This window comes from Astatotilapia calliptera, chromosome 2 (genome assembly GCF_900246225.1).
Source record: "Astatotilapia calliptera chromosome 2, fAstCal1.2, whole genome shotgun sequence".
NCBI classification, from domain to species: Eukaryota; Metazoa; Chordata; class Actinopteri; order Cichliformes; family Cichlidae; genus Astatotilapia; species Astatotilapia calliptera.
The window spans coordinates 22,907,957-22,930,932 of record NC_039303.1 but is presented as its reverse complement, the minus strand read 5'-3'; the positions used below and the strand labels follow the sequence as shown (position 1 = coordinate 22,930,932).

Genomic DNA, 22,976 nt, shown 5'->3' with positions numbered 1-22,976 from the left:
TGCAAGCTGTACTTGTGTTTCTCCTGCTGGGTGCTGAGGCTTCCAGCACTGATGGGCCTGGATAAACTCCCCAGAGCGTTGGACCTGTGCAGTATTTATGAGGCCTGGCTATGTTTAATTCATCCCCACTGATCTCAGGTCTATGCTCAACCTGTGCTCACACATTGTGCTTGTATGCATGATGGGTAGGAACAAGAATACGTACACCTTTAAAAAGAAGCTGTTTCAACTGGCAGTTTCTTCTTCTAGGCCTGCGTTGTTATGTTGACGTGACTGGCACAACATCACTCGAGATGAAGGACGATTTGTTTTTCTTGCAATTTCTGATCCAGTGATGTAGGATGAAAATAAAATCTATTTAAAGTTATAAATCCTTTATAACTTTATAAATCCTGACTGCTATCTTTGCAGATTTGAAGCGTCTCACACACACACGCCCACACTGTTGAGGCCTCTACAGTGCCAGTATTTGGTCATGTTCAGGTGGTGGGGTTTGGCATGGCTCAGAGCCTGTCGCTGTGAATGGAGCCCAGAGCAGCACAGAGAGTATTCCAGCTCCACCCTCCAGCCCAGATTGGGCCCTCCTCTCCAGTCCAGGCTATGGTGGAGGCTGGGTGTGCTGGCTTGAGCTGCTGGAGTTGCTGGAGCTCGTGATTGGGACGGAGCCAGCCAGGCAGAGCCAGCGAGTCACACCATCCCTGTGCTGGCAGAGCCTGTCCTCCATCTCATTATAACCTGCAGCTATAGGAAATGATGAGCAACCTGTTCATGTGAGGGGAGGGAGTGTATGTGTGTACGCTTGTGTGTGTATTTGCATCCAAGCATGTGTTTGTTTTTTGTTTTTTTAAAATCAGACTGCTCCCCACTGTAATCATATGTAAATCTTGGCATTTGTTGTCCACTCATTATGCATTGTGTGTGTGTGTGTGTGTGTGTGTGTGTGCGTGCGTGCGTGCGTGCGTGCGTGCGTGCGTGCGTGCGTGCGTGCGTGCGTGCGTGCGTGTGTGCGTGCACATGCGTTTTGGCTTGACCCGACAGTGTGACAGCGGTGAGAGGATGAAGATTGATCACCTAAGAACACCCCAGGGCTTGGATGACTGGCAGAGACAGAGAGAGATAGAAACAGACGAGGGGGGCAGGGGGGGGCGGTTATATAGCAAAGAAATATAAGTCAGGAGAGTGGGAGGTGAGAGGGCGGGGGAATGTGGAAAGGAATGGTTTACGGTAGAGGAGGGAGAGATAAAGAAGGAGAGAGAGGGAGAGAAATGAAGAGAGGTGGTGATTGAAGGAGATTGTTTTGGGGAGTGTGTGTGAGAGATAGAAAGGCAGAAGAGGGAGATTGAGGCCCGCAGAACATGGATACATTTACCCGTGTGAGATAAATGACTATAGATGGCTGGTGCCGCTGCGTGTGCGTGTGAATGAGAAACACAGAGACAGAATACATTTCTCTGTGTGAATGCGACCGCATGTGTGTGCTCGTGTGTGTGTGTGCGCACGATTTGTGTGAAAGCATCTGATTTCCAATCGCTCCCTCTGAGCCCCTATGGGTGGCTCATGCCAGGTTCAATCTCCGTGATCTCGGGATATTCCCTTGCACCCCGGCACGCTCCTCTGTGGGCCACAACCCTGGGGGGTGGCGGAATAAGATCACTGAGAGGGATGCGGCATCTCAATTTATCTGGAAGGAGCTGGAAAGGAAGGGGTGGACGTTACTACCGGTTACTTTCAAATGCATTACTGTGGGGACAGATACAAAGATTTTACCTGTTGGAACAACAACCGGTGAAGAAGAAGGAGGAGAGGCAGTATATCTGTTCCTAAATGATATATTGTAGGCACTACTGTAACAGGCACCGCTGTGTAACATCAGGTTTATTAATGACATGACCTCGTATTCATACATTAAAGCTACAAACTCAGTAATTTTTTAATGTTATTTAACAAAAACAAAAATGTTGTACTTCTAAATATACATTGATTAGTGTGTAATTACATCGTCCAACAAAATGACACATTCTCATACATAATCCATTAAAATACATAGGAGCATGCACCAGTTTGTTATTCCCCCAACATATTTGTTGGTCTTCCTCTTCACCTCAATGACAAGAACATATGCATAACATACTCATTAATTTCCAATATTGTCACAGTTACTTATTGTCAGCAGATTAGACAAACGACCATCTCCAGACAAAAGTCTGCTAAACAACAGCAGCAGCTGGTTATAAGCTAGCGTTATACCAGCTAATGTTATGCTCAAGTGTCCTAAAAATCACACTTTTAATCTGATAAACAAGTTTGATGTTTTATGACTTTTATCACTGAGTGTCCGAGTCCACTTCAAAGATAGTTTCACTAATGCTGGCCAACAGAAGCTAATAGCGGTTAACAGAAGCTAATAGCAGCTAACAGCAGCAAAAACAACAGCGCTTATCAACAGAAACGTTCAGCATATCCTAAGCAAGAAACAACTGTAATGTGATTGCCAAATTTTATACAGCAATGCATTACATTACTGCATTGCTGAAAAATTTTATGTGATTACAGTAATGCAATGATAATGAATTGCAAACACGTTCCACCCAACACTAGTAGTGCCATTTTACCCACAGAAGTTACCTCCTGCTGGCCATTAGAAAGAATGCAGTTTTAAGAGGCTAGAGGCTAAGTCCAGTTTTATGTAAAGTCAATGAATCAATGCCTAACTGGCTTCATTTAAAAAGGATCTCTCAAATGTTCCTTTAACAGAATTAAAAAATGGATAAAATCCCAGTACAGCGCCTAGTTTGCAAGGAAAAAAGAAAAATCTAAGATATATACATAATCTGCCTGGATTTTGCTTTTTATGAACATTAGAACTCTGAATTTTCCCCTCATCTGCACAACAATAAGCAAATGAATCCCAGTCTACTGTATCCATCTGCACACAATTTTTTCCTACGATCGTAGCAGGTAGCAATACTCACGACTCCGTCCTTGAGCATCTTCCTCTCCCTGGGCTCTTTGTTTCATTCTCAGATCTGACTGTTTTTCAGTCACCCCCATACCGTGTAGACCCCCGTTAATTGTTCTCTACATCTGATGATGACTCTGAAAGTGCTATGCTAAGCAACCGCATGTTTGTGAGAGCTGAGAATATGAAGAGCGTGCGTGTGTGCGGGCATGCAAAAAGCTTGTGTGTGTTTGTTCGCTCAAGGGGAATGCGAGCTTTGACTTCCTGCTAATTACCCAGCATGCTCTCTGTTCTGTGGTTAATTGTCCAGGTCCTCTTTTTCTCTCAATGGGGAGCGGGGTTGGAACGGAGTGAAAACACATCTTCTCATCTTCTCTCTGTCTTCTAATCTATAGCCTTTATCTCCATTGTCTATCCTTCCCCTCTTGTGTCACTGTTTGTTCCGCAAGGATGAAAATTAAACACTCGGTAGCACATACGGGGCAATCTCATGAAAGAATAACCACATAAATTTATATTTTACTGCGCGTGGGTGGGCGCCTGTGTGTGAGCCCGGGTAAATGTGTGTCAGTGTGTGAGTCAGTTTTGACTAATGTTCTGTATGGATGTGTGTTGCATATATGAGACAGAATGCATGACAGCGAGGTAGCGGTGGTTAAGGGAATCTCTGTCAGCTCTCTCTAATTATGTGTGACATTTCCACGCTGGACCCCTGTCAAAAACCCTACAATAGGCACACACAAAAGCACAAACACAAATACAAGCGTACACACGCACACACCCCAGCCTAATGATACAGAGTTGTGATTGCCGGCTGCCTGCTATGATAGAACCCCTCCATAGTCCTCAGCAACATAAATCAATGTCAATTACCTCCCCAGAGCACATTAGACACTTTCCATTCCTACTCGTAATTAGTATGGCCCATAGACATATTCCCATCCCACACCAAGCTCACAGCGGAGCTTCTGCACACAAACAACAAAGCCAGGGAATGAAATGATTTCACTGCTTAAGTTCAAACACATACCAGCACATCGAATCATACGCTTCGTGTGACACAGAATACAAACAGTTCAGCAGCTCACCCTCTCCTTGTGCTCACACGTGCATTATTTCAGTATCACCATTAATTACCGCTGGCCTTGCCATCACAGTGAGTCAGCAGCTGTGAAAATGAATTGAAACGAGCACATGAGCCGCTTGACCTTGGACGGCGCGCGTGTGTGTTTGAGCATATATGCATGCATGCCAGAGCATATAGGTTTATGCAATGCATAACAATGTGTTGATGTTGGTGAGAGTGAGAATGTGGTATTTTTAGACAATAACCTCTTTTTTTCTTTGGGTGTCATCGCCTCGTGGTCTTTCAGCCTCTATCTGTCTTCAGCTTTTTTCTCTCTCTTTTGCCTATTTTTTTTTTCCTGGAGTCACAGGCCATACCTGACAGCTAAAAGAGAGGAACAGGGAGAGAAGCAATGGAAGAGGGAAAAAATCCAGCAAGATAGCAGTCCAACAATCAGTGGCTTAAAATGATGAGAGAGAAAGAGAGAGACAAAGCACAGACTGGCTGAATAATTGATAGAGAGTGGAACAGCGCTCCCAAACTAAATCTTCATGCTCTGAGCACGTCACCTGGTTTTGCCAACTGTTTTCAGATGAGCGGACATGCTGTTATGAAACAGCAGCGATCAAAAGGATAGAAGACCACAAAGTGCAGTGAAACACCTTTTTAAACAGATCATCCAGTCCAGTAACAGTGGTGGGTTATTACTGGTCCCATTAGACTAGTCTGAAAAGAAGAGAGAGCAGGCTGCAGAAGAAAGAGGACAACTCAGACACACATCTGTGCAGGAATGAGTCATTTGTCATGGTGTGGAGGTAGAGAGAAAGCACGAGGCTGGGGACTTGGAATCTGCTTTACTCCAGCTTGTCAAAGAGAAACCCGGCAACCTTCTCAGTTTTTCGTGTTTTGTTCGACCGCATATGAAAGATAGACGGTCATGATGTTGCCCACTGATTTGTGGACTACTTTTGGCATTTTAGCCATCATTATCTTGGACTTTTGAAACCCCATGTGACCATATTTAAACTACAGGGTAGAGCTTTTGGTTTATCCATTATTCACCATTATATTAACTGGGATCAATTCAATTCAACTTTATTTATACAGTGCCAAATCACAACGACAGTCACCTCAAGGCACTTTACATTGTAAGGTAGACCCTACAATAATACATACAGAGAAAAAAAAAAAATCATATAAAAATCATCACTTTGGTGACATTGTGAAGGAAAAACTCCCTTTTAACAGGAAGAAACCTCCGGCAGAAGCAGGCTCAGGGAGGGGCGGGACCATCTGCTGTGACCGGTTGGGGTGAGAGAAGGAAGGCAGGATAAAGACATGCTGTGGAAGAGAGACAGAGATTAATAACAAGTATGACTCAGTGCTGAGAGGTCTATTAACACATAGTGAGTGAGAAAGGTGACTGAAGAAGAAATACTGGTAATGGTTAGCGAAAAAAACAGGTGAAAACCAAGGATACTGTATGCATACAGTAGCACCGATCTTAGCTAAAGCTACCCTTTATTTATTTATTTTGCTGTATTGACGAAGACTTAAAACCAGTGAATGAGACCATAAAGTCACCAGAAAATGTTTTCTGAGCTGATAAGTCAAGTGGGTCATCGGGTAATTTTCTCATGGGCATCTTATATACACTCAGATATTCTTCTTTTAAAAATTATTTCAACATTATTACAGCAGCGTGGGATCATCTTGACAGAGAAAAGGCACAAAAGGCAGCCAACATCTAAAGAAGAGCTTTGAATGTCCTTCAAGAAGCCCGGGGAACTATTCCTGAAAACTTCTTAAAGAAATGTCAAGAAAGGTTGTCTAAGAGAGTTCATGCTGTGATGAAGAATAAAGGTGGTCATATACAGATCTTCAAGCTTGTTAGATATGCGCAAACTCTGTTTTTGCCTTATATGCTCTGTTTTAATTTATATTTGCATCTGTTTCCTATTTTACTAGTAAAACATCCAGAAATTAGGGGTTCAAGACTGGTTGGTTTGGGGTTTTTTCATGATTTATAAAGACTTAGTAGTAATTTGGTAGTAATTAGTTCCACCTCTTCATAATGCATTCCACCAAGTCACTGCTTAGTCCTGTGAATCTGGCCTGATTAGGCAGGAGATAAAATTAGAAGTCAGATTTTAAACAAACCCCTGGCTTTGCCAAACATTTAGGAAGAGAAAAACATACAAATTGTAAAATAATTACCCAAATCCTAAACTGTTGGCTTGTTTACTCCCCATCCTATTGTCTCGCCACTTTTTTGGCCTGTCAGAGTAATTATTTTTTGTGAGGATAATGTTATCCTAACAGAGAAGTTATGGAAATAGTTTAGCATTTGTAATAATCCAAAATTATCCATTAATCATGACAGAATGCTGAAAACCCAGACTCTAGGCCTCACACTGCATTTAGATGAAGTGACGGCCAAAAATTGTTTCCTCCCTTTGCAGAAATATCTGTGTGGCCAAGGTTCATTATTCACAAGATAAAAGTAGGAGAGCATTCAGAGAGCATCTTCATATGTGCACACAAACACAGTAGCAAACACACAAACAAGCAAGTTCCACAAAAAGCTGGCACAAAAAGACTTTATTTTTCTGTTCAGTCATCTCTGAGGCAGTGGAGTGACCTTCTCTCCTCTGATAGATCACACTCACCTCACCTGAGGGCTTTGTTCTGTCATACCACCTGAGGTCTGCGTAGGGGCTGTGTGTGTGCATGCGTGCCACAAAAGATGTCACAAAGGTTTCACTGAAGTTCTTCTTCTTCAAGTGCAGTCTTTCTCCTTGCTATGGCGAAAGTGTTCTTTCAAGGTCAGATAACAAAAGAAAATCCGAAAGAAGAAAGGGACTTTTTTTTGTAGGAGGGGAACGAGGGAAGACATGATTATAGGAATAAAAAAGGGGGAGAAAGAAGAGGAATATTGGAGTGGTAGTGGAAAAGAAAAGATAAGACAAGAAATAGGAAAAGCAGCTGGGGTAGGGGGAGCAGCGAAAGAGTGAGCGGGTGAGCAGGTGCAGTGATAGCAGAGGATAATGGGTAATATGAGCAAAGGGATGATGGTTCAAATCCCCCTTTTATCCTCTCTCTGAGCTCTGACCCTACCTGGACAATGAGGACAGCAAAAGGGGGATGGCAGTGATCCTCTCCAGCCATTAAGGGCAGAAACAAGGCAAATTATAAGTGGGGTGAACAGAGGAGAAGCGAAGCCACAGAAGAAGGAAAAAAACAGGGCAGAGCAGGTGGAGGTTAAAAAGAGACCTCTGACTGGAACAGCACTGAATTGGAGACACAATCAGTTCAAGGATGTTAAAACCCATATGGCAGGAAGGGTTCATCGGAAAGTAAATTGGACAGAAGCTTGCACATATGCCCTGTCATCCAGACGGTGATTAGGTTATAGTTTGGTGTGTTTGCACTCAAGCAGAGCTTGTTTTAACCACTTACTTTATAAAGCGTCTTTCTGTGTGTGCTGACTTTTCTTTTTTTCACCCCTTTTTCTCATCTTCAGGCATTTTTTGTTCAAGACGTCGTCAGGGACCACCCCTCTCTTCAGTAGCTCCTCCCCCGGATACCCCCTGACCTCGGGAACAGTGTATTCTCCACCGCCTCGCCTGCTACCCAGAAACACCTTCTCCCGCTCAGCCTTCAAACTAAAGAAGCCGTCCAAGTACTGCAGCTGGAAATGTGCCGCGGTGACAGCCATCGCAGCCGCTGCCTTGCTGGCCATCCTGCTGTCTTACTTCATTGGTAAGTGAAAGCATTTTTATGAAAAGGGTTAACCAGATTTTATTTTATTTTTTGTCTATATATACACCCCTGAACAAATACAAGCTCAGTCGACACACTGTGTCGCATTGACCTAAAATGCATAAACCTCCCACACCTCCACGACAAAGTGTCAAGTTAGTAGCCCCTGCCTGTAAAACACAAAGCAGATTCAGAAGGTGTGAGCTTTGCCACTTCAGTCGACTGCTGCACTGTCAAAATCAACCCCAGCTGGAGCCTCGGCCTCCAGTCAGCATCAGTGCACAGGCAGTTAGAGGGGCAGAAAGATACACAAACCGCAGCATACTGCGGCTGTTTCTGCAAGCAGGTATCAGTCAAGGTAGGAATCCTAACAGACCCAGCAGGAAAGTGGATGTTTTTCACTGATCTGAAGCCAACGTGCAATAGTCATACTTTAAGGAATGGCAGATACTCAGAGGAGAGCACTTACCCAGCACATCAGGAAGAGATTCTGATGGGCTGTCTACCGGCGAATCTGTGTGAAGAGAAGGGAGGAAAAAAATACAAAACATTGCTTAGAGTGTGTGTGGGAGTGTGTGTGTGGGTGTGGATTTTATTCCTTCTTGACCTCATTCACTGGACAAAAGAATGCAGACCTATGCATCTGTGTGCGTGTGTGTGTGTGTGTGTGTGTGTGTGTGTGTGTGTGTGTGTGTGTGTGTGTGTGTGTGTGTGTGTGTGTGTGTGTGTGTGTGAGGGAGAGAGGAAGACAATAGAAGGAGGAGGAACAGAAAATGAGGAAATGTAATTATGTATGAATGTGCATGTTTGTGTGTTTGTCTACTTCACTGTGTTAGTGTGTGTGCAAGAAGGCAGATGTGCCACTGAGCCCCTGATTGGCCTCTTACCCAAGAGACCAGAGTCAACAGATGGGGGGAAGAGTGGCATCAGCAGAAATAACAACCCTCTCTACATATATTATTAAGATCATTTTTTTCTTTATTTATAAATATATTTATCCAAACGTGACCACATCGATCTAACCGTCCATAGTGAGTTTGTGATATATGCACCCATATGTGTGTCGTATGCATCCTGGCCTACCGAATTTCATGCATGTGCACTCCAATCTGTGCATGTGTCAGTATTTGTGTGATTTGTGTAACCCCCGTGGAGTGCCCTTGACAATAGTGTGTCCTCCAGAGCAGATCAAGGCCTCTTGCCGAGGGCACACAGTAAGATCCATTCTCTCCTGAGCTTTACACGGTCACACTGCAGTAGACAGCCACATATGGAGCCACAAAACAAAAGCCGGGAGAAGGACGAAGGACGGCAACCGCTGCCCTCATACCCCCTAACCCCCCCGAAATCCTCTCCATATATGTACTCAAGGGCACTGGAGCGCAGAAAGGACCAAAGACCTCCCGTTATTCATCTTTTACTCGAAGCGCAGAGCTCACCTGGGGCTTTAATGACACAAATATTTGTTTTCTTCAGAACATATAATTGTTAAATGAACATCTAATTGGGGACATAAATCAAAACACATTTGTTTTAAAGAATAATTTTTGCTTCTACCTTTCTTTTTTTCATACCACTCCATCAGTAATTTTTGGGTACCTGCAGACACATAAAGCTTTCTAACCTGTCTTAATAATAGGTACTTTTAGATTGTAAGCTATATTATAAAAGATTTTTCTTTTTTATTATTGGTGTATTTACAGCACAAAAGAGCAAGCTATCCAGATACCCTGTCAGTATACTGTATAATATTGCATTTTTAATGGAATTGCATGATTAAGGGGAAATAGAGTGTAATATTTTTCCCTCTAAGCCCCACTTTCTGTATATTTTTCAGTTTAGTTTTATTATATGCCAAATAGTGTGTGTGTGTGTGTGTGTGTGTGTGTGTGTGTGTGTGTGTGTGTGTGTGTGTGTGTGTGTGTGTGTGTGTGTGTGTGTGTGCTTCACCACCAAACTTAATTGTCCAACTGGCTATAATTCAGTAAGCTGAAACAAAGCTGAAATGATACTTTATTGTTATTATTACTATTGCTAACTGTGGCCCCTTTTCAGCTGTTGTAAGGAAATGTTTTTGCTCCGGTGTTTTTTCTACGCTGAACAAAGCTGTAGCAGTGCTGCCAAGCCTGAAACCCTTGTGTTTACCATGCTTTTTGTAGCGTTAATCGTGCAGCGAGTTCACTACTCATAAGGGGGATTTTGTACTACCTTGTTTGTGTGTTATGTGTGCGTGGGGCCCAGCGCTCACTGTGGGGATTGTGCAGAGCACCCAGAGCCATGCAGCGTGAAGAGGACCCCTCTGAGGGGTCCGCCCAGGAGCCCACTCATAAATTACACCAAGACACATGTGCCTGAACAGCACTTTTCATTTTTTGTGCTGGTTGGCGTGTGTGTGTGTGAGAACTCCTAACTTCTCCGTGTGTGTCTGAGAGTGTGCTGGCTTTCAAATGATTTGCCTTTCCTTCTTTTTTCTTTATTCAGACTTCACATGAATATTAAGAAGAAAAAAAATTGCTTGACAATCTTCCAGAAACTCAGGAGCGCACATGTGTGTGCCAATTGAGGACGACATCTTCAGAAAAAACATGACTTTGCATGTTTCAGGAGCACAGCTGACTCGCTGTATCTCTGTGAAGCTTATTTACTGTGTCCTACTGTTAGAATGAAGCCTTGGGGATGAGATAAACATACACACGTAGCATGAAAAAAGCGTTTGGAGCTGCGAGTCATTATTTGTGTCTGTGTGAGTTCGAGGGAGTTTATTTGTAAGGGAGGACAGAAAGCGTTTTTTTTTTCCCTCTTCAAACTCCAGCGGAGTATGGCCTCCTCTTTATGTGTGAAGGAATGACTGAACGGATGGAGGGAGGAGGATAAACGAGAGTGCTTGTTCTTCATTCCCCTGGCGTCTTGTTTGCTTGCTCCGCATGGAGCACCTGAGCCAAAGGAGAGGTGGTTGCTAGGATACAGGTGAGCGGTTGGCATACAGGAGAGAAGACAGGTCCATCATTGTGAATGGCAACCTGGAGAGAACGAGATAGAGAGGGGTGAGAGAAGAAGAAAAAAAAGGAACGGGGTGGAATGGAGTTGGTGCACAGGGGGCAGAGGGGAACATAAAGGGGAAAGAAAAAGGAGGGATAGATCAGTGGAGAGACAGAGGAGAGGAGGGCTGATATGTCACTGTCAGCACTGTAAGGTGTGAGATTGGTTGATGGGGGGGCGCGGGTGAGGTTGTTTGCGCTGCTGAGGAAAGTAGAGGAGATGAGGAGGAGGAGTGACAAGACAGCCAGGTGTGGAGAGAAGAAACTGAAGGGAGGCAGAAGGGGGAGAGATGAAGGAGAGCGTGGCCTCCTGAGGGCTCTGTCACCTGGAATATCTGCGGGACTAATGTCTCCTAATTGATCACAGCGAGCAGAGAACAGAGGGAGTGTGACAGAGGACAGAGAGAGGCTGTGAAGGACAAGGGGTGACGAAAAAGAGAAGTTAGAGAGGATTAAAAAAAGAGGGATGTAAACCTCTGAGAGCAAAAACATCCAGCAAGGGGGGTAAAACAGATAGAAATGCGCTGTAGTGAGGAATGAGAGGAGAGCCTGGCTTGATGGATGAGAAATCGAGGTCGTGTCAAACTGCTTGCGCCCAGGTGGACTGTTTTCATACACACATGCACAGGTGTGCCCTTGACTGCAATGAGTAAACTTGCTAGCGGGCGCTTGTGTCACCTTTGCAGGGGTGTTTGGCGCCGATGTGTGCGCATGTGCATCTGCGGAATTTGTCAGGCGACGTGGCATAATCCACATGGTATTGTCACCACTAATGAGTAAGGGCGCACATACGCACGCACAGGCGCGCGCACACACACGATGTATTTTTAGTCTTACTCTCAGCTCCCCTGTCTGTTGATTCAACAGAACCACACTCCACACACACACACACACACACACACAGTGGCACTGTCATCGAGCGTGACCTTCATGCCTCCGAGCCGACCACTTTCCATCCATCACCCCTGTCTTCCTGTTCCAGAGTGATCACAATCGCTTACTGCCCATTCTTCCCGATTACAAGTGTCTCACTACAGTGCATTCATATCCCTGCTCCCTTACATAATCACATGTTAATGATTTTACTGTTCTGCCAATTGAACAGTTTCTGGACTAGAAATACAACATTAGTTCTTCGTCCCTTTCCTTATCAATCATCTTTAGAGCCTTTATATTAATTTTAAGCTCCCAGCCTTGTGTGGATGGGAGGTACTACTGTGCTACTCTTCTGAGAAAGAAAAAAAGATTCAAAAAAAGTACCTAATTACACTTTTTGATATACATGATATACAAAAGTCTACTCTTAACAGGCTAAATGATTGATGTTTTAAAAAGTATTCATTATGTCATATTAAAAATAAGCAAAGATCGTAAAAGCATACAACAAAAGGAGCAATTTTTTCCTAACTTGATCGTCCTTTACGCAAGAACAACTTCTATAGTGCATGCTTGTTTTCCCAAGTAGTTATATGCCAAAGTTTGTATTTATTTGAATAAGACTGCTTCTTTTATGAGTAAGTATAAAAGCAAGTCAAGACAGTCAAGTGAATAGTTGTGTTGGCCATGCAGGTCTCGCAATGTGGCTGCTTTCCAAACGCACCTCCTTGACCCCAAAGTCCCCTCTCACATTGCATGTGGCTTCCCTTCTGCTGATCTGAGGTGGAACAGCTAGAGGTCAGGATGTGTCACTCATGCCAGCGTAGGCGTCTGTGTGTGCATTTAATGTGTGTGTGTGCGGAGGTGAAGATGCAATTGGGCATATGGTGAATGCAGGAACCTGGGCATAAGGATCAGACGTGGAGTGTGTGTCCGCAGCAGCAGGGCCTGTCGGACTGATAAAGGTTAGGATCTTACCACACGTTGCCAGTCCAGAAAATGGGCAGGGCATGGCCAGGACCAGGCACAAGGTGCTATACCATCTGCACCAGAGGGATACATGGGTCAATGCACTGGTAAAGGTAATGCAAAGCAGGGAGCAGGAGTTGTTTAAGTGGTGACATCGATGTTCTTCCTTTGACTTGAGCTTCGGTACATGCTTTAAAGGAAATAATACCCATGTGTGCATGAACTGAGGATTTGCATCCTCACTGATGTCACTGCTGAGCGATGGTCATACCGTCTCGTGCATTAGTGTGCACGAGCTCATTTCATTCATTTATTTCCTCATTCATTTATTCATTAGTGCGGGTCTTATCGGGGCCTCAATCGTTAGTCCAATTAGGCCTATGGTGCTTCACTGGTACTGTGTTGGAAACAGGAGATGGATGAAGGCAAAGCGAAAAGAAATTGCTGTCCTCCCTTTTTTTTAGCCTCTCGCTCCGTCTCTCATTTTCTTTCGGTTTCTCCGTCTCTTGGCCTCCACAGCGAACTCTTTTCTCTGTCTTTCGTCCTCACTCATTCTCTCCCACTCTCTGATCTGTGATAAGATAGCATAGTTCCTCATATCCTGTTTCTAATACAGATCGATGAGAGGGAAAGGAGCGAGGTAGGAAGGGAGGGATGAGACGAGGCAGAGTGGGTTGATGTTGCTGGGGGGAGTAAAGCGGCGGGGGGGTCAGGGTAGAGATATCTGAAGAGGAAATGAGGATTCAGAAAGGAGGACATCACTCAGATTCACATCTCTTTTCATTTAACCAATCACACACGTGCACGCGCACCCACACGCGCGCCGGGCGGCTACGTCTGCGCCGGGCCGTCTCAATATTTCGGTGCCAATAAAGAAACCATTTTCAGCTGTGTGATTGAGTGAGTTGCCGTTTCTCTCGGCTAGACACAGCCGTGCAGGTAGGAGCTGCCAGCAACTCGCATAACCTTTTGTGTTGCAGTCAATTACAGTTCAGTTGCATCAGCTGGGTGAGAAGGTCCCGTCGGGGGTTGCAGCGTGCATGCGCGCTTGTTGTTAATACCATGCAATTTTCAGCATGCATACGCAGATACACACTCAGAAGCAGACAAATTGTGTCTCTCAGTGTATATGACCCCCAAGGGCAGCAGCCAACCGCCGCCCCCGTTCCTCTGTCTGAGGCTCTAAATGATCTCAGCAAGCAGCGCCTTCAAAACTTAGCCAAGAGAGAAGGCTGCTTTATTTATAGATTACATAAGTGGATACTGTGTGGTAAATTCTGAGAAAACGTCCCAAATGGCCTGAATATTGAGAACCTGAGGCGGCATGCTGCTCTTTTCCTCAGTCTCTTCAATATTAGCAGCACTGCACCTCTGTGCCGCAGAGGTACAGACGCCTCTTTTTTTTCTCAGGTGGCTCCTTTTTTTGCATGTATGTTTTAGGAGTGTGCAAGGTGGGGAAAGCAGAGGGGGGTAGAAAGGCTCCTAAACCAATTAAAAGGCAGACTAAGGATGGTGGGGTGAGTTGGGGGGGAGGTGGTCTACAATTACTGCCCTAATTAAGGTCAGAGTTGTTAATTTAGTGGTGAATTAAAACGGTTAATATGCATTTATGGCCAGGGGAGAAGGCGAAATGGGGGGAGAAAAAAAAGTGTTGCCACCGACCAGGGCTTGTGTTCTTTGTGCAATTTTGGTTGCGTTGCGTGCGATTGCATGCGACAACATGCGACAACATGCGACAACATGTGACAACATGCGAGAGGCCGTTCTCCGGCTTCTGAGCAATTAGGAGCATCGCAAATGGTTCAGCGGGGATACACTGGCTTTTAAGCAGGCAATGATAAGGTTGAGTTGAGACAGAAAAGGGTGAGAGACATAAGAGCATAGAGAGAGAAAGAGGGGTGGGGAGAGGATTTGAACATTTGGAACATGTTCCAGAGAACAGAATGATGATGATACAATATTTTCCAGTCAGGGGACACTCGCTGCAAAGTCACCTTTCTCCATCTCTGCCTCGCTCTTTATTTTCCTTCTCTTTCCTTCTCTCATCCAGAAATCCATTTACACCCTTTAACTCTGAGATATATAAATATTTCCCAAAACATGCGCATGTGCGTTGTATTTCTGCCTGATTGCCCGTGTTGTGAACCACTTACTGTCAAAGGATGAATCACCACCATCCTTTTTTTTTTTTTTTACCCAACCAGTCAATGAATACGGGGCCACTTATCCCTTAAATCTTTTCTTCTCCTCACTTGCCATCTTCTTCCCCCTTCCTCACTTTATCCGTGGGGGCCTTTATTCATCTTTTCCTCCCTTTTTTTCTGCAACATCATGTGTAGCCTGTTTCTCTGCTCCTCTTTTTTATATTTCCTCAGGGGATTTCATGTGTTCTTTAATATTCTCTCAGTTCTCGCTGTCCTCCAGTATTCTCTCTGTTCCCCCCATGCCTCTCCTCCTCCGTGCTGAGGTTTGGCACAATTTCTCTAAGAGCTCCTGACCGCTGCCCCCTCTCCGAGCCCGGCCACCACCTCTCCCTTTTCATCTCTCTTGTTTCTCCGTCCATCATCCTCCGTCCTTTTTTTTTTTTTTTGTCATCACATGATCACGTTTTGTTTTCTTCAGACGCTGTTCTTTGCAGATGATACTGGCAAGCACTTTGCCTGTCTGAATTATGCATCGAGATTACATAAAAACCTCACGGAGCAACTGATCTATTTTTAATCTGACTCGTTTGCTTGTTAAACCTGCTTCTCTGTGATCTTTTCTATGTGTGCGTATATGCAGTGTGTGTGTGTGTCTGTCAAATTGAACATGAGTGAGAAGACGGAGATTAAAAAGAAAAACAGCCCAAGTCTGACTATCGCTCTTGTTCTTCCCAAGTCTGTCAGTCGGATCTGATTCAGATAGGCTTTATTGGCATGGTATTTAATAAAGCCTTCCAATCCAGTTTGAAAACAGTAATTATGGCAATTATGATCAGAAAAGAAAATGCTTAAAATTATGGCAACACAAAGCTAAATACATCAATTTCAGCAGTTTCATTTCAGCTAAAATTACACCCTAACAAACTTAGAAGTGTTGTTGAAATAAGGGATGGCACTTGTAAAGAGAATGATAACAAGTGTCTCTCTTTGTCTTTCTTTCTTTCTTTCTTTTGCACGTCTCTCCTGCTCTGTGTCTTGCTGCAAAAGAATCCTGTTGACAAATTGTTGGCTTTTGCGCTTCTGTCACTAAGGAGTAAGTGTGCCATCTATTGGTCAGCTTTCCACAACCACCCACAGAAGAAGAAGATGAAGAAGGGGGAAAAAAACAAGACAGGAAAAACAAATTTGAGAAAAGTGTGCACCAACCCTCACCGACACAATGATGAGACACACACAGTAAGCTAACTATAGGGCTGTCTGCTATGTGTGTTCTTGGGGATGACCTAGATTGAGAGTGCCGTCACAATAGACTCACAATTGCTTACTGTCTCCAGATGGTTCAATAGGCAAGCTTTCAATCGACTGCTCCCTCTGATACCATCTTTGCGCGCACCTGTGTGTGTGTGCGTGTGTGTGTGGATGCATGTCTGCATTATCTACAAGAAGGGACAGGCAGAGATAAGACGAAACGAAAGAAGAAAAAAGAGGAATTAAAAGGAAAAGTAGGAGAGAAATGAAGGTCAGCCCAATGAAAGAGGAGAGGGCAAGAGTTGGTGTAGCAGGGGAAAGAGAAAGGGGTGGGAGCACTCTTTTTGCTTCTCCCAATCCATCTCTTGTTTTCTATACCCCCACGCCCCCACCACCACCCTCACACATGAAAAATAAAAAAGAGCTGACAGTGGAGGCCGGGCAGCAGCCAAAGGTGTCAGCGCTTTCTTTCGACCAGGAGCGAGGGAGGGAGGAAAGAGGGGAATAGCAGAAGCATAAAAAGGAAGAAACAAAGAAGCAGGGTGAGAGAAAAAGAGCGACGGGACACTTTAGGGGGTGAGAATGAGTCTGCCCCGGCAGCGAATCCTAAAGGCGCATCCCCTTCCCTCTGTAACTTTTACACCCCTGTGTGTGCAAACGCTCGGCAAGCACAGATAGAATTTGACAAGAAGGAAATTGATTCCCGGGCTTCAGATTCAGGTGTTGTGAGGCTTCTGCGGTGGGGATAAGGCCGACGCTGAGAAGCGTGCGATAGCGCCTACGTAATGCATTGGACTCGATCACAGATTCGTGCTGCGTGTATCATCAAAGCTCACATCACAGTATTCACGTATACGCGGGAAAATGCTGGTGCATTCCGCCGTTAACATTAACGTTATCTTCGATATTCAGACGCGAGCAGGCGATTCGTCTCCGTTTTTTTCTCCCCACTACAAAGATTCTTTGAAGGCATTAAAGAGATCAAAACAAATCATTTACAACAAACAGAAAACATACCTGTCACCAAATAAATCGCTGAACTTTTGCAGTACGTTCTTTCTGTTTCCTTTTTTTCTTTCAGTTTTTTTGGGGGGAGGAGGGGGAGTTGGATGGGAAGGAGGAGGAGGAGGAGACGCTTGGCAGCAGGCTAAGGAGGGAAGAGACGTGGGGAGAGTAAAGAGCTGACAAAGTGAAGAGCGAACACACTCGAGCAGCCTTATACCACCAGCACACAATAACACAACAGAGGACAAAAGAAGTGGAGAAGCGAAAGGAGAGCCATGGAGCATTCTCTTCAGAGAGCAATCTGTCACTTGCTCTCTGTGAGACGGTGTAAAGGCTTCCAAATAAAAGCTGAAGATGCTTTCCCCGTGAAAGATGGCTGCGAGAGGTCGGGGGTTAAGAAAGCAAAACAGAGAAGGATTTTTTGGGAAGGTGGTTTAATTGCCTGATTTGTAAGATTTTACCTCTGTTTGTGTGCCTGTTAACTAAACCCGCCACTCTGATGACCGTGCGCTTGATTCATGACTTAAGTATAGAGGTGGCTGATTCTATTGATGCTACGGGATTTGCTGTCTAAATGACAGATCAGATTTAAGAGGGCTGGCCTCATATTTCTTCGCCTTGATGAGCCTTCATCTTGGGCTTTTTATTCATTCATTCATTCATTTATTTATTTATTTATTTCCATCCTCCTTTTCCTCCCCTATATCCTCACTCTTCATCTTTCTGTGTGCAGCAATCAACTTGCTGGGTTTGACGTGGCAGCTGAAGCCATCCGACGGCCCCGTGTTGAACAACGGACTGGGAGCTGGTCTGCCTGTCAACAGCGATGTGGCCACACTGCCCTCTGGAGGGAGAGGTATGAACTGCAACACACACGCACCCCTCCCACACATCTTTGCCTGAAGAAGCAGGCACTTTACATGTTTGAAAAAAAAAGAAAAAAGAAACTTAAAGGTTAAGGCTGCTAATGTTCTGCATTGTTTTTCCCCTAGCAACAGACCTCGTGAACATAACAAATTCAACAATAAATAGATCCTAACAAGTGCTGTTTGTGCAGCCAAAGCCTACTCGTTTCTTTCTGCCACAGAGCTCCGGTGCTCCTTCATTTTGATGAGGGGGACGCTGGAGTTTATTTTAAATCGCTTCCACCATTTTTTTTATACCATTGTGGAGGTATTTCTCTAAAGCAGCATCCTAATTAGCATGCCAATTGCGTAAAATGAATCAACAGAAGTGACTTTAGTATTTTTAATGCATTTGTGAATATTTATAGCTTAGCTGGCTTGAGGCTGAATGCACCACTCGTTGCAGGAAAGTCAGAAAGTTTTGAAGGACAGACTGCCACATCTCTTGTTGCAAACAAGAAGAATGTCAGCCTTATCTTTTATGGCTTATAAATGCTATATCTGCTGTGTTAAATACTAAAACAGCCCAATAGCTTCTTTTTTTCCCTCCCAACCAGACAGCCTCGCACACATAAATTATTTCTATAATTCATGACGCAGTAGTAGCTGTGCTGTCTGTGTATGCTGTTTAACCACTCTGCTGAGTTGTGTTGAGCTGGGTTTCAGTCAGCAGCGAGGTAAAGCTCCCCTCGCTCACCCCCTCTCTTTAAAGGCCCCCATGCGGTTTTTTCCATCTATTCTTCTTTCGCCTGCTCAATCTCGCTCTGCAACATACACAGCGTGTACTATAGGTATCTGTGGGCTGCTGCTCTGTGTCTGTATTCTGTATTAATGAGAGGACTGCTGTGTGTGTGACTGTCTGGGCCAGATGCCGCTGTTGTTTTTCCACATTGTTACTTTTATTTCTTTGCTATTCTGCGCACAGACGCGCGCTCACATTGCTGTCTTTTCCCTCTCTGGGCTCCAACATTGTGCTGTTAGATGACTGACCTGATTGCAGGATGTTTCTGTGTGCGGGCCTGTCTGCTTGGAAATCTGTGCTCTGCAGTTCTATCAGCCCTCTATCATTTCAGCCCAGACAACAGAGTCAACAGTCGTGCAGGCTTTGATACAGAGGCGTCATTTTGCATCCCGCATATCGCGCCTAACAGCGTTCGTTTTAGTATAAACTTTGAACAGTTTGCACAGCTAATGGTGCGTGTCCTCTATACCATTCAATGTTTGTGCCAGGTTATTCCCATTAAAGTGCGATGATTAACTATTGACTGTACCAATCAATGTCTGGAATCACAGATTATGCAGTTTCTTTCCCCTTTGCTCCAGGTCCATGGGCAGGCCGGAACAGCAGTATAGACTCAGGCAGCATCGAGGTTGGGAGGCGGGTGACCCAAGAAGTCCCTCCGGGAGTGTTTTGGAGGTCCCTGCTCCACCTCAGCCAACCACAGTTCCTGAAGTTCAACATCTCCCTCGGCAAAGATGCCCTTTTCGGGGTGTACATCCGCAAGGGCTTGCCTCCTTCGCATGCGCAGGTAAAATCTGTACAAGGACCATCATAATGAAAAAATAATCTTCATATTCATCTGAGTGGAGAATGTATTTTTAAAAAAGAAAGAAAGAAAGAAATGGGCTTGTTTCTTGGGACATCTTAAAATTCATTTGTGATTCATTGTAATAGTTGTTTGAAAAAACTAATTTAGACTAAGATTTACACTTAATTAAATTTCACAGTAATGTAACTTTTACTGCCTCTTATTAATTAGAAGCTACTCCATTAACAATGGATTCGATTTGTAGGAAGGGATAATTGCATTCAGATAGCTGTTTCACTGCCTGACCTGACTTCAGCTGGGGAAACTGCACAGTCGGGGCAAGTGTAAAAACACTCCCCTGCAATGCACACAGACACCCAAAGAAAACCCTGCGAGGAGCTTTGTGTTCCCTTCCTCATGCTTCACTGTCATTTGCCAGCTATCTTATTTACCAAATTCCTCAAGCATATAAAACCATGCCTCATTTTCTGAAGCCTGAAAAAGTGAACTTGCTCTCACACGTTTTCCTCTGCAGTACGACTATATGGAGCGCCTCGATGGGAAGGAGAAGTGGAGCGTGGTGGAGTCTCCACGGGAGAGGAGGAGTATCCAAACCGTGGTCCTCAATGAGGCGGTGTTTGTCCAGTACCTGGACGCCGGTGCCTGGCACCTGGCCTTCTACAACGACGGTCGGGAGCGAGAGACGGTTTCCTTCAGCACGAATGTCATGGGTGAGACAGAGTCGGCATCTGTCGCTGTGGGCGGAGAGGTGGCAGCGCGGCAGGGAAAAGCAGAACGGCAGTGAAAATGAGATTAGGCACCGGATTTTAGGAGCTGGTTAGAGAGAGGCACGCAGAAACTTTCTCTACCACTGGCGGCAAAGCAAGGCTGCTATTTTAGTCAAATAGATTCCCCATCAGTTACTCTGTGACTTTACACATTCACGACGTGCAAAAATGCTCCCCGGCAGCATGTGAACAATGTTGCCAATGCAACACAACCATAGTAACATTGTCAAGTAGGAAAGACTGCTCAGTGAGTTAAAAATGTACGTTTGCCAAAACATAGTTGGGCACGCTAATATGTCCAACAGTGTGACAAAAAAAAACAAAAAAAACCCCACACACTTACATTAAACAACCTTCATCTTTGAGGTGGGTGAGGACCACAGTGTCACACGGCCCTGTAAACAGAATGATTTTAGGATCCTAACCAGATCATTTCGGTTGCATTCGAGCCAAAGGAGAACAAAAGGACAAAAGGCGGGGTTGGATGGAAAGAGTCAAGCGGAGTGAAAGAATCCTTCACTGTCAATAACGGAGGGGTAGAGCTTTCAGCAGTTGGAGTAGTGGCGAGATGGAGAGGCGGAGGCGGCAGGGGCAGAATGAGAGTGGAGTAGTTAGAGGGGGAGTTGGAAGAAAGGCCTAATGGTAGGGGCAAAGCCAGAATGGGATGAAGTGGAGTGAAGGACGGGAGGAGGAGCTGAAGAGGAGAATGGAAGAGAGGGTGGCATTAGGGTAAAGAGGGAGGCGAGGGGCTTTAGTTTTTTTTTATTTAGGGGGGGGTGCATGGAGTAGGGGAAGTGTTAGGAGAAGCAGTGAGGCTTGGCTGTGTCATTCTTTGTGTAAGAAGAGTGGAAGTTGGAAGAAGCATATAGAACAGAGAGGATAAAAGTCCAAGTGTCCTCCTTGTGATTATGATTAGCACCGACCCCGTTCCTTCCCACCAAACTGTTTCTCATTTCTAGTGAGTAGGTTAGAAGGCAGATGGAGCAGCTCAGAGTCCAGCTAAAATCTGGCCTAGCTGCACCAAACATCCGCAGCTTGATGAAATATTAGTGACCTCGGTGGGGCCGGACATGAGTGAGGAGTGAGAAAGTGAGCCATGGATAGAAAAGGGTCGAAGAGAAAGAAGGAGAGTGGAGGGGGATACTCTTGTTTTCTATGAGCGGAGCATTGGTGGATCCCATCTCGTCAAAATGGCTGATTCATAATACATTCCTGCCACATTATGAAAAATGCAGACAAAAAAGAAACTCATGGAATCTTGGAGGAGGGCGTTTGATGTCTGTGCGACTGTGAGACTCGGCAGCGCTTCGACTCAATTTGTAGTATCTTAAAGAATGAATTGTGCCAATGGTTTAATGGAAGGCTTTGATGCTTGCCGTCACACTGTCTCACCCCTCGCCTCTCCCTCTCTCTGTCTCACTTCATCTTCTTCACAGATTCAGTGCAAGAGTGCCCGCGCAATTGCCATGGCAACGGAGAGTGTAATTCTGGTGTGTGCCACTGCTTCCCAGGATTCCATGGCATGGACTGCTCCAAAGGTATTAGCTGTTTACGAATGCGCTTCTTCCGTCGGAGCAAGGATGAAAAGGAAAAAAAATCTGTCATTTCCGCTGTCTAATTAGATGAGCAGACACATTTCAGCTTCGTGCAAAAATAAAACATAAAAAAAAAGGAGAAGAGGATTAAGAGTAGCAAGATGGTGCATGGCCTTAGGTGGAGCTGAGACAAGATGACTGATGATGAATGGCAGCTCCCCTAGCTAACGACTCCCTGGCTCTGTGCTCACCTGGGGTAGACAGCTTTGATGAATAGTTTAGTTACCTCTGCCTGTAATTACTCTTCATGTCATTGGCGCTCTCCAGCCCCTTAGCCACTCTATTCAACCCTCCTGCACGGTGGGATGTGGATCTGCGTGGGTGGGCGACGTGCACTTTTCGCCGCTTTGGCGATCTTTTAAAAAGCTTGCTAATTGTTTTTTTTTCTTTGTTTGTTTGTTTGGTTTGTTCTTATGCGCAGGGTTTAATCTCTCCGTTTCTCTGTTCCTACAGCGGCATGCCCGGTGCTGTGCAGCGGCAACGGCCAGTACGACAAGGGCTCCTGTGTGTGTTACAGCGGCTGGAAAGGACCCGAATGCGACGTCCCTGTCACACAGTGCATAGACCCTCTTTGCAGCGGCCACGGCACCTGCACTGATGGAAACTGCGTGTGCTCCGTCGGTTACAAAGGGCCAAACTGTGCAGAGGGTGAGCGCAGGAGGTGTAATGGTGCATGTTTGTTTTTTTTTTCTTTAAAACTGTTCTGTGTGATCGCTTTGAAAGTAAGGTGAAGCACAACAAACTTCACAGATTTACCCCTTCTAACACCAGTGAAGACAGCTTATCATGGCATAATCTTACGCTGACTGAGCGTCCATGTATACAGATGAAGTATGATGGCGCAGCCAAACATATCACAGATTTTATTAAGGGCTGAAATCGCTTCTATTGATCTTTGTTAAGAAGGATCAGCATGCCGCGATCGTAGTCATCAGAAAGCAAGGGAGAAAAAATAAAGGGATAAAAAGATGCTGAGGAGGGAGCTGGAGTCAGGGTGGTGAGAGGTGAATATGTATGAAGAAAGAGAGAATAGGTTGAGAAGAAGGAAAAGAGAAAGCAGCACGCCAGGGGTGAAGAAGAAGATCGGCAGAG

General features: G+C 44.9%; 1 protein-coding gene across 11 annotated transcripts in view; it reads left to right on the top strand.

Moving 5' to 3' along the window:
- The window catches only part of tenm2a (teneurin transmembrane protein 2a), a 230,994-nt gene that overhangs the window by 178,682 nt on the left and 29,336 nt on the right, over window positions 1-22,976 (top strand). For 8 of the 11 annotated variants that reach the window (XM_026188666.1, XM_026188662.1, XM_026188639.1 and 5 more), the window contains 6 exons: window positions 7,549-7,787; window positions 17,801-17,923; window positions 19,275-19,501; window positions 20,037-20,232; window positions 21,726-21,827; window positions 22,338-22,532. In XM_026188666.1, the coding sequence (XP_026044451.1) occupies window positions 7,549-7,787; window positions 17,801-17,923; window positions 19,275-19,501; window positions 20,037-20,232; window positions 21,726-21,827; window positions 22,338-22,532 (1,082 nt within the window). The remainder of the gene's footprint in view (window positions 1-7,548; window positions 7,788-17,800; window positions 17,924-19,274; window positions 19,502-20,036; window positions 20,233-21,725; window positions 21,828-22,337; window positions 22,533-22,976) is intronic. The other 3 variants (XM_026188681.1, XM_026188674.1, XM_026188645.1) reach the window with 1 other exon arrangement.